General features: G+C 39.3%; 1 protein-coding gene across 3 annotated transcripts in view; it reads right to left on the bottom strand.

The window, feature by feature from the left end:
* The window catches only part of gnb1l (guanine nucleotide binding protein (G protein), beta polypeptide 1-like), a 29,291-nt gene extending 15,078 nt beyond the window's left edge, over positions 1-14,213 (bottom strand). For all 3 annotated transcript variants that reach the window (XR_013627096.1, XR_009129599.2, XM_058070740.2), the window contains exons 1-5: positions 14,074-14,213; positions 5,447-5,601; positions 5,089-5,214; positions 4,833-4,995; positions 1,516-1,608 (exon numbers count right to left, since the gene is read on the bottom strand). Coding sequence is in view for 1 of the 3 variants with exons in the window: in XM_058070740.2 (XP_057926723.2) it covers positions 1,516-1,608; positions 4,833-4,995; positions 5,089-5,214; positions 5,447-5,556 (492 nt within the window). In the remaining 2 variants the exon portion in view is untranslated. The remainder of the gene's footprint in view (positions 1-1,515; positions 1,609-4,832; positions 4,996-5,088; positions 5,215-5,446; positions 5,602-14,073) is intronic.
* Between the last annotated feature and the right edge of the window lie 5,255 nt (positions 14,214-19,468).

The raw sequence follows: 19,468 nt of genomic DNA, 5'->3' as shown, positions 1-19,468 counted from the left end.
AATCCAATGAATCCATCCAATTAATCACAAAATGCATTACATTTGCAAGAGAATAATGATCGTTTTATATGCAGACAACAACGTAAAAATGTAATTATAAATGGTGAATGCAAAAAAATTATTGTTAATGCAGACTTCCCATACATCCTGGCTAGATCAAATTCTAAAGTGTTTCTGATCTTCTTTATCAAATTGCTGGCACTCAGCTTTGTTTGGGCACTCCATTTTTGCGATTTTCAAACAGACTACGTGATGACTAAGATACAACAGGAATGACATTTCTGTCTCTACATGCTGGTGCATTTGCAATTTCTCATCTTCTCTTTATATAGTGCATGGGGAAACAATCAAATTCATGAAATAACACTCATCAACATTATTTAAGTGTTACTTTTTTTTGTTGTGGACTAAATTTGAGTCTTTCTATTATTTGTGAAATGTAACAATGGACGATGCATTAGAACAATCCTTGGTGCAATAGGAGGGCATCAAACATCGGCATTCCTCCAAATTTAATACTAACTTGAAGGAGTATCACGAGATGAGATGAGACTAGACAAGATTTTAACATTACAAGTACAATGAAATCTTGTCACGTTTTAATCTCATGAGATCTAGTGACACCCTTACTAATTTGTCACCTTTCTTTAATCCTTCTTTCCTCTTAAAATTAACCTACAAGAACAATTCTGGTATATCAGCACCGCATATTCAATACTTAATTTCCCACTGGTCTATACATGTCATGATGTCCCATCTATAGTGTATGTGAGGACGGTCCTAATTTTTTCATATGACTGAAAAAGTTACAGTTACAGTCAAAATTACAACTTAAAAATTCTACCCTCTTTGTAAATTCAATTTTCCTACAAAGTTCCTAAACTTGCAGTATGTTGTAATAAACCAGCAGTTCAATGTTACTGGCCATCATTATTTTTTAAACAAATGCAATTGTGAAAGGGGGTTGAATAATTAATATTGCAACAGTATACACAATACAAAATTAGGATATACAGTATGTTAGATATATTAGATTTATTTATTTAAACCAAATTTAGCACGAGTTGAAAATAACCCCTTACAAAGCTTGAATCTCAACAGGGTGATTAACAACCACGACAATAATTACAGGGACTCGTTAATTTACAAAACAGAAATCAAACTTGTGCCGGGGATCATATTAGATGTACAGCTGCAGGCTGATATATGGCTGAGAACCCCCAGCCATTCCAAACACTCTAATTACAGTGTTGGGACTCTCTGCCAGCTGAGAAGAAACGCTTTGGAAAAATGGCCCAGGACGAGCTGTTGGGTTGTAAATTATGTGCCACGTATCGCATGTACATTTTTGTTGACTTTTTCTGCTAGTGCCCAATCAGATTGAAGCATGTGCTATAAAAAAAAACATATAGTGAGGAATTACAAAAAGAGGGAGAATCTACAGGGGTGAACTCAGTGAACCTGACACAAATAGGTATTTTCTTAGCGTAAATGTGAGGATTGAGTGGTGCTTACCTGCCACATCTTGACACACATGACCATCCCCAACTTTTCATCTGGTACCAGCGTGCAAACTGGAGTCTTACTCGGAAGCTCAACAATATTGATCTGCAGAAATAAAAATGCAGTTACAACATTACAAATGATGACTGACCATTGTCAATATGAATGCAGCAAAGCAGAACAGCAAGTCAGTGAAGTGCACATAAAGATGCTGAGAACTGTTATACTTATGCAATTACATTGTACAGTTGTACACTGGGATCAAATTTTACAATAAGGGTTTATTACAGTCAGGATTCCAGTTTTCTCTGATAAAAGTGTGTACGTAAACCCATCCAGATGTTGAGTACAAGTCTCATGTAAACATGTCGTATCCTTTCCTATTCCAGACATGAAGTTTTACACTCTACAGTTAGCGATAGACATCATGCCGTTGCATATGTTTTCATTATTCACTAATTTATATACAGTGCGTATTGTATGTGCATCAGAGATCTTGTAAACTGCTGAATTTCATATCCAAAATAAAAGCCAAGCTGCAACCTGAATCTATCACTGTGGTTCCAGGACCTCCGCAGATCAGATGCACCATCCATCACTATTCATAATAAATCCAGCTGTAGCCTGAACCAACAACGCTTTTGATGAATGACTTGATTATGAGAGGCCAGAAGTGAAGCTTATGGCTAAACAAGCGCACCCACATGACTATGAAAATCTCTTTGTAATTTATCTTTGTTGAAGATTTGCGTATTTATCCTCATTTGGCCTCATATTAAAACTTTAACACTTTCAATCTTTTGTGACTCCTTACTTGCAATTAACATTTAGTTTAAGTGCGGCTCACGCACCCCGTGGAGATGGTCAGAGGCGCTTTAGTTTTGCTTAAAGGACGATACTGATAGCCAACGCTAAATTCACAGTGAGCTTGTCACACAGTTAAATGAATAGGGACGTCACTTGGTAGAACACAAACACAAAAACGAGAACACAACTTGAACGTCAGGTGAGTAAACACACAGGGCAACTACTACTACCGAGGGGAATAATGAACAACACAGTGGTTAATTCTAAACATGTAAATACGGCAATTTTCTACGAAAAAAGTGCCACAAAGCATTCTGGGAGTGTGCCGAAGTGTTGCCGGCTCCCAGCATGACTACCAGCACTTTTTTGTAAATAGTTGCTTAAAGGACATGTTTATAGTGAAAGTAATTGTTCTTTATTATCCCCTACTACCAGTGATAATTACCTTGTGTATGTGTTATCTACCTGTCGTATGTTAAGTTGCTGCGTGATGGATATAGTGTTTATGACAAACTTCTATGTTGAGTAATGACCTCTTGCCATTTCCAAAGTATTGACAAGCTCATTCCAACTTCCGTCTTGGCATACTACTTGCCCAAATAAAAAAATAATTTCATTGTGTGACTCACGAGCGCCACCATATTACATTTTTATATTTATATTTCTTAAATTGACTTATGGTCTGCCATCGCTCAGGTTTGTTGACCTGTTCATCAGTTGGTTGAAATGTGTTTCACCTCCAGAGGCCTCCAGTTAAATTGAGTTTGAGACCCCTGCTTTACGCGGGTGAGCATGCCTAATAAAGTAGCTCTTACTGACTTGCAAAATGCCTAAGGTGATATGCTGCTGATGTACTGTATGTGCTTTCAATACATTGTTTGTTGCCAAAACGGTTATTACAGTGTAACAAATAATCATTATTTTCTTGTCAGTGTGCCATTAATGCTTCAACAACACTGCATTTTACACGTGGCTCTAAAAAAATGCAACTGCGTATACTCTGTGGCCAAGTGTGTATTCATTGTTTCCTTTGAATTTGCTCATGGGTGTCATATTTGAGCCTGATAAGTATCTGTCTCAGCCAGTTATGCCTGTGTAATTGAGTGGAGAGGCAAAATGGCAAAATCAACAGTGGCCTCCTTCTTGGTCTTGGATGCTGCATATGAGTGTGTTTCTGCCTGTGTCTGTTGGGACAATGGCATTATTGAGGTGCTCTGGAGTCAAAGGCGCCCTGATGCCTGGCCCGCTGGATAGGGGTTAGCAGAGGCACGTTTGGGTGGATCAGGTGACTATTCTGTCCCTTTCAAGTGTGGGTCATCCACAGCGGACCAAGTAACATGAATCTGAAGGCAATAAAAGATGTCTGAATAGCTGGCTGCCCTTTACCCACTCGGACACTGGCGCAGCACCAAACACCACAGGCCCGTGGGTGTTGAGCATAAATGAAATGATGCAGCAGTGATTTTATCCAAGACTCATCTCTTCAGGTCAGGGAATTCCCATTTTCAACACACAAGTCAAAAAACAACACAACCTATTTCTTGTCAATGGGACCATAAATTAAATGTATTTACTGATGTTAGAAGCCACAGCTATTGCTGCCTACTACTGATTTCCAAAGTGTGCCCCTTTTTTAATGATGCCCTAAACATTTGAGGGTATGCCAGTTTAAAGGGGACCTATTACACTCTTAAAAATGCTGGGTTAAAAACAACCCACGCTGGTTAAATATTGGGCCAACCTCGCGTTGGGTTATTTTAACCCAACAAGTTGGGTTGTTCATATGGTTCATATTTACTACACTGCTGGGTTATTTCAACTCAGCAAATTGGGTTGCCAATATACCATTTTTATTTTTATTTTTATTTTTATTTTTATTTTTATTTTTATTTTTATTTTTATTTTTATTTTTATTTTTATTTATTTTTATTTTTATTTTAACATAATGGAAATCCCAACCCAGCAGCAAATAACCCAGCGAATTGGGTTCGATTGAATACCCAATTCAATAAAAATTACCCAATTAAATGACCCAACAGGCTCAACCCAGCGGTTGGGTCAAAAAAACAACCCAGCATTTTTAAGAGTGTATACTCATTTTTTTACCCTTTGTATTAAGTCATGGACTCATATAGAGCAGCTTCACACAATAATCTGAACTTGAAACTTTAGAGATCTTCCAGAATCTGCGCCTATTCCAGCTGTATTTCGTTGGATTTGTGCTTCCCGCTAAAATGTTCTGTTTTAATTTATTTCACCCACATTCCATTATCTATATGCTTCACTGATAATGTTGTTTTCGTCAAGGTTAGAAATTTCACACTTTGCTCAGCAGTCCATATTTACCATAGTTGCTGCAAGACACTAAAGTAGCAGAATTTTTCATGCTGTGCACCGGTCCAGTGTTATTCAAACTAATGAAATTATAATAATAATTTTATTTTTTTAAAGCTTATACTTGGACAACCTGTTCGAAATTGGACAGCACGTGTCCACTGGGTTTCAATACCGCCATGCCTCACCTCCTCAGTTTGTTGACCGGCAAAAGCAAGCAGGCAAGTCCTCGATCCTGTCTCCAGCATGGAGCACTGACAGAATCCAACGCTGCCTGTACTCAGAGAGTCCACCAGTTGACTGCGACCTTGACCCAGATCCCACAGACAAACTCTCATGTCCCGTCCCTGACTTATCCAACAAAAGGGGGAAAAAGAATGTTGTTTCATGAAATACTGGAATGGAATCACAATCGCAAAACACCAACAACAGCAGCATACTAACCTAATAAGTGTATCTGTTGAGGATACTGTATTGACCCAGATGACTGAACTCCCAGAATGACCTTGTACAATTCTTTCGGCTCTCCTGATGCTCAGACTCCACATATGAATGGCGCCTTTCCCTGATCTGCATAAATGAAAGCTGTGTGTGAAAATGTGACTGAATTCTCCAAGTTGTAGACTTTTCAGCTTAATTTAAGGTACACATATGTCAATTGTTTAATTCCATTGCCATTTTGCTGATATCGAAAGGCAAAACTATAGAACTTGTAGAAATACCAAAAAATAGTGATTAATATATATTCCACAAATAAATCTTAGCCTTTCTTGTTACTCTACAGATATGACCATTATCTTACCCAGAGAACAGGAGAGGAGTGTCCCTTCCATGGCAACTGAAGTGAAGGGTATTGATGGGTCCGCCAGCACCCCTCAGGATGTAAATTGGGCACGGAGCAGGTCGAGCCATCGCTTCTCCTTATGCAGTTACCACAAAGTCATCAAGTGACGGCCACTGAAACAGAAAAATAATAAATGTCAACCTCTATGATTGTGTTGCTGTTTGTGAGGGTTCTACAATAATAAAACAATTTTCAATCAAACACTTTTATACAATACAATTAATAATTGTATACTAAAGGTGAATAGCTTCAACCTGCTTTAAAAGTCTTTCTGTCACACAGCAGACAGTTGTTTCGCATACCGTCTACATGTTCTCTATTGTTAGTGGTGACAATCCCTGCAGCTACATGACTTCCACCTTGCAGTCTATATGATAAACGCCTTTCTTACTCGGTATGTCATAAATCACAACTGACAGCCTAATTACAGTAAACAGACACAGATTCAGGTTTCTCACTCTTCTTGCGACCAACCGTTATCCTAGAGGCACAAGTAAGGGCTGAGGCTTTTAGGTTGTCCGTCAGCTGGACAGTTGAGGAAACTCATTTGACAAAGGTATTTTGCTAGGAAACACGTTATGTTGCAGCATGATCACATAAATGGCTGTCAATAATGATATAATAATAATAATTATAATAATATTCACTGTGACTGGAGGTGAACAAAAGTATCACAGTATACAGTTGTGCATGTAATGACAACTTTTGAGTTTTTAATACCTGCGACCCTCATGGGGATAAGCGGTATAGAAAAGGGATGAATGAATGGAGTTTTTAATATGATGCTGTTCTCCTTTATCCACTGTCAACACTGCATATCTAAATGACCATGGATCAATGAAACAATCAAGCTGGTCCAGTAATTATGTAAATATGTGTTAATAATTGCTGTTTGTGTTATGTTTTTTGAACAACATTGTGTAAAAAAAAAAAAAAACTTTTTCAAAATTATGTTTTGATTGGACTATATTTCAGTAGTAATATTATTTACCTATTTTCTATGGCTTATCCTGTTCGGGGTCACAAGGTGAAAGCCAAATTACACCCTAGATTGGTTGCCAGTCAGCCAATCAAGTATGGAGACAGACAAACCATTCATACTCGCATTCACACCAAGTGAGTCACTGAAGTCAGACATAACCACTACACTATTAATATTATTCAAAAGTGTATTTTTTTATTCACTTATTTCAAATGTTACAACAGTTATATGCATGCTTAAACTGCAAGAAGAGTGTTTTTGTATGTTTTCCCCTTAATTTACACAAGTATTGTAAAATGTATTATTGTATATAAAATATATATTGTCATTGTATCAAATCAATTTTTTGTGTTATATCATATATAATATCATGCAAATTACGATTATTTGGTTTGTTGCTTAATCTGACGCTTGTTCTTTCGATTAATCAAGCAATCCAGTAGACAAAACCATTATGAACCAAACACAAACAGTTAGTGGATTAGCCCGTAACATAAAAAAAGGTAAAACACAGTCAAAGCTGATGTGTGTGAATATCTTATTTTGCTTAAATCACAATGTATTAGTTTTGCTTTTATGGATGCTAAAGAAAATTAAAAAATATTCACATCTGAGAGACTGGAATCGGAGGATATTTACATTTGTGAATAAAAAAAACAACAATTATTCAAATATCAAAATAGTTGTCAACTCATTGGATAATCAATTAATTAAATTTTAAATTTAAATTAATTTACTCGTGGTGACCATTCATAAATTTTGACAAAAATTGATTTGGCACGACCATTTGCTCATAAACACATTATAATGGAACTATGAATGGAACTTTGTGTTTAAACACCATACAGTAGATGGCATCGTAACTCTGCTTCTCAACACACCTCCGTACGCACTTAAGATGACATAGTCACCAGTGTTGCCAACTTATCGAGTATTCCGATATTTTTGGTTTTCCAAAAAGCTCCTAGCGACAAATACTAGCCTTTTCCGGATATTGTGGACACTTTCGGAGACTATCATAAAAAGCCATTTCACCATCTCAAAGCATGTAAAATCTTGTTTGGGACATTAAATAAAAAAGACAAAAAAAAAGCAACAGAAGCTTATTTGTAATTCTAAACATATTTGTTTTGCTTTTCATATATTTTGCTCACTTTTTTAAAATATATAATGGTCAATTATGGAAATAGCACAATGACGTCAATAGTGGTTCCAAGTTCATCAAACAGACACATCCTTTCCTTTACCTTTACTTTACATCTTGCCCCCTGTAATTGGCACTGAAATAGGAGGCCAAGGGCAGGTCATTTTGGGAGGTGATGTTGAAATTACAATTGTAACCCGTCTCTTCAAAATTAGATTGAGACACTGGTTATTGCCATTGTAAAATCTACATTATTTATCTCTTTTCAAGTGTTGAAAATAGAATGTTAATCAATGGGATGGACCTGAACATGAAAAGTGTATCTATGGAGCAAACCAATAACTGTACAAACTTGTTTTTGCATGGTATGAAAAAAAAGGGCAAAAACCAACAATGTTTTTGAGGGTCTATTGCTCAAGTTGATGGGTGGGTAAGACTGCATTCCTGGGCCAGAATCCTGTGCCTGTGTGTGTGTGACAGGGGGAGGCTCACCCTGATAACAGGTGGATTAGGCTTTACTCATTGTCCTCTTTGCCAAAGAGCCATGTGTAGCTGTGACTCATAGACAGGGTAGCTTGTTTTCACTATCTAAAGACTGGGGCGCGGGGGGGGGGGGGGGGGGGGGGGGTGTTTGGGTGTTCAACTTTCCACTGACAATTCCTGCGCCCTTTCAAACAAACACAACAGCAGGGGATAGAGATGGAGGTGTCACCGTGTAGGGGCTGGTGCCAAGCCAAACTATGTTCATAAGATGAGTACAATGGCTACTTTCCCCTCCGCTACTTCCCCCGGTGGACTGTTTCTTCTGTTTAGCCAGGCGTCAGCATTTCCAGCTGCTGAGCATTGCCGAACAATGGCCCTGTCATGGTGCCAAGGCCTTGTCACCCACAAACCCAAATACAAACAACTTACGCAGGGATCTACGCATACTGTAAACAAAAAGACAGCAGGGTATCACTCTGATCTGTGTGCAAATCCACGAGGATTTGCAGAACAAGCAACCGATGTTCTCATTTTTTTTCTGTGCAAAATAACGACTTGTGCAACTGTAAGTAGAGGTCATGTGATGATCAAAAATCACCAATATTATCTGCAGCCCTTATTACACACATAGTATAATAACAGCTGATTAAACTATGTGTAATGTGTCAGTCGCCACGTATACATGGACCCAAATATTCCAATTCCATTCGGGTTATTTGCTCAAACGGAAAGAATCTAACCTCATTCCGAAAGAAAAGTGCCAATCCGAATGAATATATAATCGGATTCCCAGGGGTGGAATATTCCTTTCCCCAATCCGATTGAGGTATCTTGTACCCGCTCAAAACGGAAAGTTGTAAGACTGCGTTCTTCTTTGTGGTGTTTTTCTTCTTCTGTTGTTTATTGGCGGTTGGCAAGCAGCTTTGGTGTGCATTAGCGCCATCTGTGGAACAGAATCTAAACCCTTCTATACGCCATTCACAAGTCCACTTTTATTAAACAAGAAAATACATATCTATATAAAACATGTGCCGAGCTTAATTATAAAATATTAGCAAGATTGAACTTTATCTTTTCCTGTTCCCGGGTGCGTTCTTTCAGCGAATGCTGAGATATGACGTAACACGCAGCTCCAGACGTTCTTGGATTTAAAAAAATGGAGGTGAGCAATCGGCACTGGACTGCTAAGGAAAGTTTGTTTTTGATTCAAACTAAATTCCAAGACTGGACGAAGGAAAAACTGGCAATACGGAGTTATTCCAACAAGTGAAAGAAAAACTCGAGAAAGTCAGTATCACGTGATGTTGGTGTTTACGCTTTACTGCGCATGACCCATTGACTATTCTGGTTGATTATAACGGCGCATGTAGACACGCCATTGGAATATTCCTTTCCATGTATACCATTGCTTTCGGAAAAGTCATTCGTAAAGATTCCATTCGGAGAGAGAAAAACTCATGTAAACGTGGCTAGTGAAGTAATCCAGTTATGGCTCTGATTGTCTCATTAAAAAGTGTGCACATAAAATATCTAATATGGGACCCATGGAGAGGAGACAGCAGAGAAGGGTTGAGGCTCCTGCTCTCCATATAAGACAGCTCTGGGTAATACGACTCTAGGTCAATGGATAAAGGCAGTTTGTCTCTTCTCTGGCTATCTGTCCACACCTACTGTGTAATTAGGCCTAATTATGAGAAAAAGGTCTGCTTCCCCTTCATGTTATTAAATAAGAGCCAACCTCATCTGCCAAGAATCTCTCAACACCAGCAGAGGGGCTGGCGACCTTCAGATCAAACATAGCTTCTATCTGTGCGCAAGCCACACCCTTTCTTCTCCTCAACACATCACAGACCCAATAGAGGCACCGCATTATGACACCAGGCATCTAAGTTTTTTTTTTTTTTATTATTATTATTTTGTAGAGGCTGCAGTGAACTGTCCACATTCCTCATTTGACTCAAGTGCTGGTATCATATGATCAGCTGCTCTTCACCTGAGCTGTGCCCTTGTCAAATTCTGCCATTCATAAATAAGATCAGGCAGGAGGGACATACTGATCACAGGGGCTTATTAGAGAAGCTTCATTATGCCGCTGCTTCACAGGCGCCATTATGAAGGCATGGGATCCTAAGATACCTTGCTCCGATATCAGATCAATCAAATGGTATCGGAATGGAATTGAAAGAATGCATTGTAGATAGCAATCAGTTTGGGAGTTGGTCGTTAGATGACATCATGTAGTTTAGAAATACAAATTAACTTTATGTCACTTTTTAAAAATGTCACAAGCAAGACAGGCAGCTGCTTTGTTAGAATGGCCACATATGATTACTCGCTAAGTGTAGCAATAAATATGGTATAGGCTAGGTCACAACCAACATACGATTTTTTTTTTATGTTCCACAAGTCACTGCGTACTAATTACGTATGCGGGGTGCTAGTGTGGCGCATGATACACATAGAGGTCCACACGTGTGACAACCAAAGAAAATGTACATTTTGCTCAACCCTGACCACAGCAAAACATAGGAAAGACACACATTGGCCACACGGACGATGCACAAAAAAGTGCATAAGTTATGCCTGCAACCTGGAAATAGAGTAAGCGACCATAGAGCTTGGTTGATATGAGAAAGAACTTGTGTGGCCAGTCTGTGGTTTGAAAATCAGCACATTACACATGCGCCCTCCAAGCGTTTCCTGCATTTTTTTCCCCCGTTATCCCGTATGACGTATCCCAAGGCTTGACTTGGCATCAAAGAATCCCTCCTGCTACGTCTTCTTATTCTCTGGCAGGCTAGGTGCATATGAGGTGTTGTAAGAAGCAGAGTTCCTACCACAGCTCCTGTAGGGAGTTGGAATGAAAAGCTGTCAATCACATTTTGATGTGTTTGTGAGCGTGGGCAAACATGTACCGGCAAATCTATTTGTAGCCATCACAATATGGCTACCATAAAAAAATTAATGAATGGTAAATGGTCATCTCTCTGTGGGGGCACTGACTAAAGTCTTTCTGCCTGAACCTCCCCCTCAACTGGCACAGATACTTTTGAGGAGGAAACCAACTTTCAGAAAGGAGAGGCAGTCCATTATAAAAGTTCAGTTAGACAAACAACAAGGGAAGCAGTTAGGAAGCAACACGCCCTTTATTGTGTCTTGGTTGGGGGAGATTTGGACTGGATAAACAGCCCCCCCCCCCGCGTCAGACAGAGGCTGAAGTCAGACACAAGTGCACCAACACCCACTGTCACTCACAGATCCACTGAGCGGGAAGAGGTGGCATTGTTTGCGTGAATGGCGTGAATGCTAAGCAGGGGCCATTGCAGATAAGGCCTCAATGCCTTGTGGGTGTCATTGAGGCAAGCACTGATGGAGCACCATGTCATAGGGCCCTGATTTAGCAGGTCCTGTCTGTGGTCAGCAGGTACCTGGGTGCTTATCTGTTTGCATTATCATCCATTTCCTCCATAAGGTCGTTTACCTGGACACTATAGCACAGGGCAACACAAGAGGGTCAATAGCTTAAGTGTCATACATAAACACTTGTTTCAGAGTGACGGTCGAAACGTCAGCAGAGATGTCCATAAAGCTAAAGTGAGGATAACATGCCCATTGTGCTACAATTCAAGCAAGATACGCTACATGAACAAAAGTATTGACACAGGGCTATTACACCAACTGGGCCGCTAATTGAATCAAATGTGGAGTGGATTGTTTTCTTTGAAACTACCAGACACAGAAACAGACACAGAAATGAAATGAAAATGTGCCCAAATTCTGAGGGATATTAAAAATTGTCTGCAGATGGTGTAATAATATTGATCAAATTTATATCAGCATTTCTAAAGAACCTAAAAAAGCTTGCTAACATGCTATGACTAGGCTATGACTTTGTGTATGGATGTATTTTAAGAACTGGAACACATCCGTGTGTTGGCTGTCCCCAAACCAAATGTCTTGGGACCTTCAGGAGTCAGGCGTAACGAAGGGGACAAAGTGTGTCTAAATACTTTTATCCATTTAGCAAACACTGGATGTAATGCAAAACCATGTGCTTTGCAGACATGATCAAAATACATGTCAATATTTACAGTCTCAGTATAGAACTATTATTCATAGCAGTCAGATTATTCAAGGATTTGATGTTATAATACATTCATTTATTTTTGGTGGCCTGCCACAAATAAATCTGGAATGTCAGATTTACTTGTTTCTGCGTGTTTGCCCTTGCTCACATCATAATGGGACTGTCTGTGTTCCTTGTCGTTACAAGTCCATATTTGTAGCTGCTAGGATGTCTGTATTAATATACAGTAAGGAGCTAGTAGATGTACAATGACATGTGTATTATCTATAAGCCTACACTTACAGTTCATGCAACCAAGGAAACATCATGAATGTTTTTTTTTAAATCACATTAATTCAAACCAACACCAGTAAGTCAATGACTTCATGTTCTGTTGTTAAATAAGATTTAAAAACATGAGAAAATGTCACACATTCCTTATGATACCATCCAAATAGCTGTTTTACCCATCCACGTGTAAATACCGAGTGTGAGTTGCAGAAAATGTCCACTATTTCTTAGTTTCATGTTTACTTTTTCTTTTTTTTCCCCAGAGGATGAGGTATGGCATTCACTAGCAATGAAAAAGCATTTTTTTCCACACATTGAAAGTATGTGAAGCTCTGAGAAATTGATTATAAAATCTATATTGATTTTTATATGTTGTTGAAAAATAAAACATTACATTTTCCAATAAGGGCGGCGGGCGAGTGGTTAGCGCACAGGCCTCACAGCTAGGAGACCGAAGTTCAATTCCACACTCGACTATCTCTGGGGACTCCGGTTTCCTCCCACATTCCAAAAACATGCTAGGTTAATTGGCGACTCCAAATTGTCCATAGGTATGAATGTGAGTGTGAATGGTTGTTTGTCTATATGTGCCCTGTGATTGGTTAGCGACCAGTCCAGGGTGTACCCCGCCTCTCGCCCAAAGACAGCTGGGATAGGCGTTAGAAAATGAATGAATGAATGAACATTTTCCAATATGAAGTGTATTTAATGCAGATTACTTGGACATGTAATCAAATTGCATGTTGAGTACTGTAAATTTGTTGACAGGTCTGCACAAAAATGAAAGCCTGCCTGACTGACTGACAGTTATGAGCACCCCCCCCACGCACCAACAACCCCCCATTTGAGAAGCACTGATGCCAGAGCACAGCATAGGCCAAAGTCCATCCATCCATCTTTTTCTATGCCGCTTATCCTCACATTGGTTGCGGGTATGCTGGAGCCTATCCCAGCTGTCTTGGGGTGAGAGGCATGGTACACCCGAGACTGGTTATAGGCCGAAGGCTTATATGCAAGGTCAGGGAACCGGTTACCTGTCAAAACATGAAGGAAGTCCGTCTTTAAAGACCAAGTCCAGAAGACAGCTGACTTTTCAATTAGTATGAAAAGGTGCATGTGAAACTGTGTTCTCACTGTAACCTTAACATTAGCAACAGTACATAAATCGGTTGCTCAATATTGTAAAATATTAGTCAGGTGTTTAGTCAGGTGGGGCTTGTGTGTGTTTTTGACATTTGCAGCATTTTTTTCTGCATTTGTTTATGATCCTTTTCAGAGTGTGTGTGTTTTTGGTTCTGCGTTTGGAGCTTGCTGTGCGTTTGCCCATGTCGGCCACCCTAAATAAAATAACGACGTGCGTTCACACTTACAGTATATAAGCTTACAGTTAAGCGTCATGTAACGTGATGACATTGTGAGAAAAACAACTTAACTTTAGTTGTCTAAAGTTAAACTAGATAGTCTCTAACTTGTGCTAAGATATTTCAACATGAGGGTTAGCAGAAGAAGACACATCCATTAAACACTACCAGTCATACACGGTAAAGTCGTTCGCTAAAATAAATAGCAAAGACTCTGGCAGCAAAGAACAAAAACATGAACAAAAAGGAGCTAAATACCCTTTCTGGCAGACAGTGGTGTTTTCAGTTGTCAAGTGGATGCTGTTGCGGAAGGAAAACCATAGAAAACATGTGCTACACGTTAAAGGACCCTTGTTTACAACTGTATAGCTGTCCATGAATATGCCTGTACAAAAATCCTTCCCGCCCTTCTCTCCTGCCTTTTTCAGCGCGCATGTAGTGTGTGGGTGTGTGTGTGTGTGAGAGAGAGAGAGAGAGAGTGAAAGAGCGAGCAAGAGAAAAAAAGGAGAAAAACACAGTATTAGTATAAAGTATTAGTATATAGTATAAACACGGTATTACTATAATACAGTATAATTATTATAGCTTTTTCGCTTGACATTGAGGTTATTTCTTGGTACATGTACTAACAACAAATAACACAAAGCTTTGCATAAAAACACAAAGCTTCGTCTTTAAACATATATTGCATGTAATGTTTTTTCTTTGTTGGCTAGTTACTTTTTAGTTCTTTTAGTTCTTTTTGACTTGTGCAGTTGTTAAATGAAAGTCCTATTATTAAAGGAGAAAAAAATCCAAACTTACTGTTCATGGCCCTGTTTGAAAAAATTATTGCCCACTGTCAAAACATAACTTAACAGATATTAATTGAGATCTATCAGTCTGGAAAAGGTTATAAAACTATTTCTAAAGCTTTGGGACTCCAACAAACCACAGTGAGAGCCATTATCTACAAATGGTGAAAACATGGAACAGTGGTGAGCAGGGATACTCCAATCTGAGTTTTATGCTGCCGGTTATGATAACGATCATCCAAGAGTGAGATAGAAATACAAATCACATGGATAATTTTGAATAATTTTTAGTTCAGTTTATTTAAGATGAGTGCAATCAGACAGGTCCACCATTAGAAAATTCCCAATAGGGAATATTCATTAGACAACAGCACCAATAGAGGACAATACATAATCAGTACAATGTATTAATATACACTTGAATCGGCGGCCGATGTATCGGAGCATCCCTAGTGGTGAATCTCAGTTCAGGTCAGTGTTCATGACGCCACCATATATATTGTCCCATTACATCTGGTGCAAAAGTAATGCCACAGTTCAGAAAAGAAAATATCATACCCACAGTAAAATATGGTGGTGGTAGTGTGATGGTCTGAGGCTGTTATTATTTAGTAGCTTATTTAATAACAAAAAATGATAACAAAAACTGTGCTGATAGTCACAATCCATGAACAAGTCAGAATCTTTTTTTTTTTTTTTTTTACATTCTTGTTGGTCTAATTGAGAAACAGAGACAGGGAAAACACACAGCACACTAATCCACAGAGCACACAGACCCCTTTCACAACAGGTCTGGGAGAGACCTTTATTTGTCCATTCCTATCACAGAGAAAGAAGGTTTCGAGCTCGGATTGGTTTGAGCTGGAAGATTAGATGAAACCAGAGTGTTTTAAACCTCTTCCGTGGGCCATGGATTAGAGTCAGTCAGTCCCGTGTACACCAAAATGAAACAATAACGGGTAGGAGTGGATCAGTGGGAGATGGTGCATGGCATGCACAGCATTGAAACATAAAGGTATTAGCCCAAGGACACAACACAATTTTAAAAATCAGGGGATGAAGGTCACATGGATTTGAATTAATTGCACAGCAAATTTGCTTAAAATTCATTCAATTCATCTCTTTGAAAATGTTACAAATTTTCACACATATGTTATACGGGGAAAGTACATTTTGGAGATCTTCAATCAGTAGTCAATTAGTGCAAATTGAGTTATCAGGACAATAACCCCTGAGTAAGAGGTAGGAGGAAGTGTTGGTGGACCTTCTTGGACAGATAGCACCGTCAACATCATCATCAATAATTCCTGTCATCTCAGTTTACCCGAGGCCCGGAGAGGCTACTTGGGACAATGTCAGGGTGTACTTGAGAGCTGCAGCCCCCACTCAAAGGTCTCGAGGAGGAGCAATTGGGGTGTGTAATGATGGCCAAGATTAGTGGGGAGCTTTACAGTTTGCCTTTCTTTGCATATTGGCAGTCTATATTGTTGCTTCATTCATTACAAACAATTTTTTTATTGAAAAAAATAAAAGAATAAAAAGTAAAAATATGAAAGCAATCCCAGCAGACAGTCACATTGCAATAGGTGACAAAATAAATTAATGTAATATCTAATAATAATAATAACATAATGCCCCCCGGATAGTACTTTACACATCCCTGCATTAGACCTATTGTACCTTGATTGGGTCTCTATATGAACAATGGCGAGGGGTGGAGCCTGAAGCTGAATTTTGACCCCTGACCAATTGCATCAGAGTAGAGTAGTTGGTTGCAGATTTACCCAGTACACATCTAGAGATTTTTGGAGTGTTTTATTAAAGCGAACAGCGATAAACAGGCTACGGCCCTTTGAATGATAACCGACACAGGTCATAATGGAAATAACAAAAAATGCCCCAACAATTACTCAAAATATTCAATTTTAATAACATTTTGCGCAAAGCAGAGTAGAAGTGATGGGGCAACCCAATGAGGAAAACATTAATATACGAATATGACCTTCATCCCTCTTTTATCTATTTGTAACTTTGTAAGCTGATAAGTCAGCCACAAAGTATACGTGCTTGTGTTGGATGTACAATGTATCATACCTTGACTCCCTACTTCCTGTTTTTGTTGGGGATCTTTGCTGGTGTGAGTGAAGAGGCCGGTGAGATGTGAGGAGTGAATAAGACAGCTTTTAATAACGAGGAGGTATCATGAAGAGTATCAGCATGCTTCAACCATCCTCCCTTGGAATGGTCACCAGGGAGGCACCCGCAGTTTTAATGTTTTTATCAGTTCCATTTGAACCTCCCTTTTAAAAATGAAGCCGTTTCTCATGCTCATATCCACACGGAGCAGCAGAAAGTAATCCTTACTCACATGATTTGATTTTGCTCATGAATATTTGTTTTCCATCATAACTGAATTGTTCCTTCATGACACTTTGTATGATTTAAATAGGTTTCATTTAGCTGCAGTTCCATAGCAGTGAATGGCAAGACAATACTTAGTATTATACTAAGTATTTCTGTAGTATTTCGGTAGTATATATTTCAACTATGAGTATCATAGTTAATACATGCGTTTGAAGGCCTCAACGTCCATCCATCCTCTACGTCCATCCGCTGATGCTTATTAGGGTGACGGGTGACGGGCCTGACTGTGGGCAAGAGGCGAGGTACACCCTGGACTGGTCAATCACAGGACCTCTAAGTCATTGTTGGAATATTTCCCCTTAAAAAATTGTTGCATACAGCATAAATACAGCAAAATTAATTTGGTAAGCTCATTGACCCTTGACCTTCACGCACAAGTGAAGCCAATCATGAGAAAGGTAAATGAGGCATTTATTTAAGGTGGCCAATTGCAAGTTGCATCTTCTCTGAAGAGGGCGGCACGGTGATCGAGTGGTTAGCGTGCAGACCTCACAGCCACCAGGGTTCGATTCCACCCTCGGCCATCTCTGTGTGGAGTTTGCATGTTCTCCCTGTGCATGTGTGGGTTTTCTCCGGGTGCTCCAAATTGTCCATAGGTATGAGTGTGAATGGTTGTTTGTCTATATATTTGTCTATATGTGCCCTGTGATTGGCTGGCGACCAGTCCAGGGTGTACCCCGCCTCTCGCCCGAAAACAGCTGGGATAGGCTCCAGCACCCTCATGAGGAAAAGTGGTAGAAAATGAATCTTCTCTGAAGAGTCGCATCATGGAACCCTTGAAACAACAATCAAATGACCTGAAAGCAATGATTGTTCAACATCATGGTCTAGGGGAAGGTTACAAAAAAGCTAGCTCAGAGATTTCAGCTGTCAGAAGCATAGTGAGGAAATGGAAGACCACAGGCACAGTCCTAGAAAGAAAAATCTCAGATAAGCAGAGGCGAAGGATGGTGAGAACAGTCAATCCCAACCCAATCCACAGACCAGCTCCAAAGACCTATAACAGGATCTATTCAGCCACTCTGGGAGAGTCATGCAGAAGAAGCCTTTTCTGCGCAAATGCCACAAACAAAAAAAAAAAAAAATAGAGTTATTTGGACATAACGAGGGGCGGTATGCATGGCGGATGAAGAACACAGCATTCCAAGACAAACACTTGCTACCCACAGTAACATTTGGTGGTGGTTATATCATGCTGAGGGGCTGCCTATTTGCGTTTAAATAATTATTACACACTTTATGTAAATCCTATAAACTTCATTCCACTTCTTATCTATCACAGTTTTTGTCTGCTATATGATATATTTAACTGGAACGGCTGATCCCAACAACTAGTGATTTATAAAGGAAAATTTTGAAAATTATCAGGGGTGCCTAAACCTTTTTCACACAATTTGCAGACTATGAAACACTTACAATAGAAAACCATAGACCGTCTACACAGCTTCATAATTGAAGTGTGTCCAAATTGAAAGACTAATAACTATGTCAGGTTTTGATCCAGGGCATCTTAATGAACACCCCCAGTGCATTCCAGTCATTATTTGGAGACTGGAGATACTGTATATGCATGCAAAATTCACACAGATAAAGAAGTTACTCTGTCATGCTACTGACACACAAACACATGATTACACTCCCACATACTGTGCACACAAGTTGTCCCTGAACACATCGCTGCCCAACATAAACACGAGCAGGGCCAACTTCTCGCTGCAGAGAGTATGAGCGTGATTCATTTACAAGCCGCTTGTCCCACCACAGAGTATTTGTATTGCCTAAACAGGAAAAGACACAGCAGCCAGAGGCCAATCCGACATGCAGTCCACCTGCATAATGTGACAGCACAAGCGTGCAACACAGCTCCTGAAATGTACACATTAGAATATAGAATACAGGTATGGTATGGTTATATTTTACACACATGCTAATGAGTTACATTAACAAACATCATATGGTTATTTTTGCAATTTTAAACTCTTCTTAGAAACTCCTTATGATCCAAATTCTGGTTTTAACAATTTAACAACAAGTAAGTTGGCTTTCTCTGGTCCTCCATTTAACTTAATACAGATTTTTCAGGTGGTACTCCAAATGTCTTGAATTTTGTCTCTGCTTCTTTAAGTTGTATGCTTTCTTGGCGATGTCAGCATTGTGTTTTATGTTGTTATGTATGCAGAAGTGTCATGTGTTAAGCATATCGCAGTAACCCACAGTTGTCGATGCATTCTATAAACAACGGGTATGATACATTTCATGTTTGTCTGACTAAAGTGTAACAGATTCGCGGGTATGCTGGAGCCTATCCCAGCTGTCTTCAGGTGAGAGGCAGGGTACACCCTGGACTGTTCGCCAAGCAATCACAGGGCACATATAGACAAACAACCATTCACACTCACATTCATACCTATGGACAATTTGGAGTCGCCAATTAA

This window comes from Doryrhamphus excisus, linkage group LG3, assembly GCF_037039965.1.
Source record: "Doryrhamphus excisus strain RoL-2023G ecotype Guam linkage group LG3, RoL_Dexc_Guam_v1.1, whole genome shotgun sequence".
NCBI lineage: Eukaryota > Metazoa > Chordata > Actinopteri > Syngnathiformes > Syngnathidae > Doryrhamphus > Doryrhamphus excisus.
This window is presented reverse-complemented; position numbering and strand designations above follow the sequence as displayed.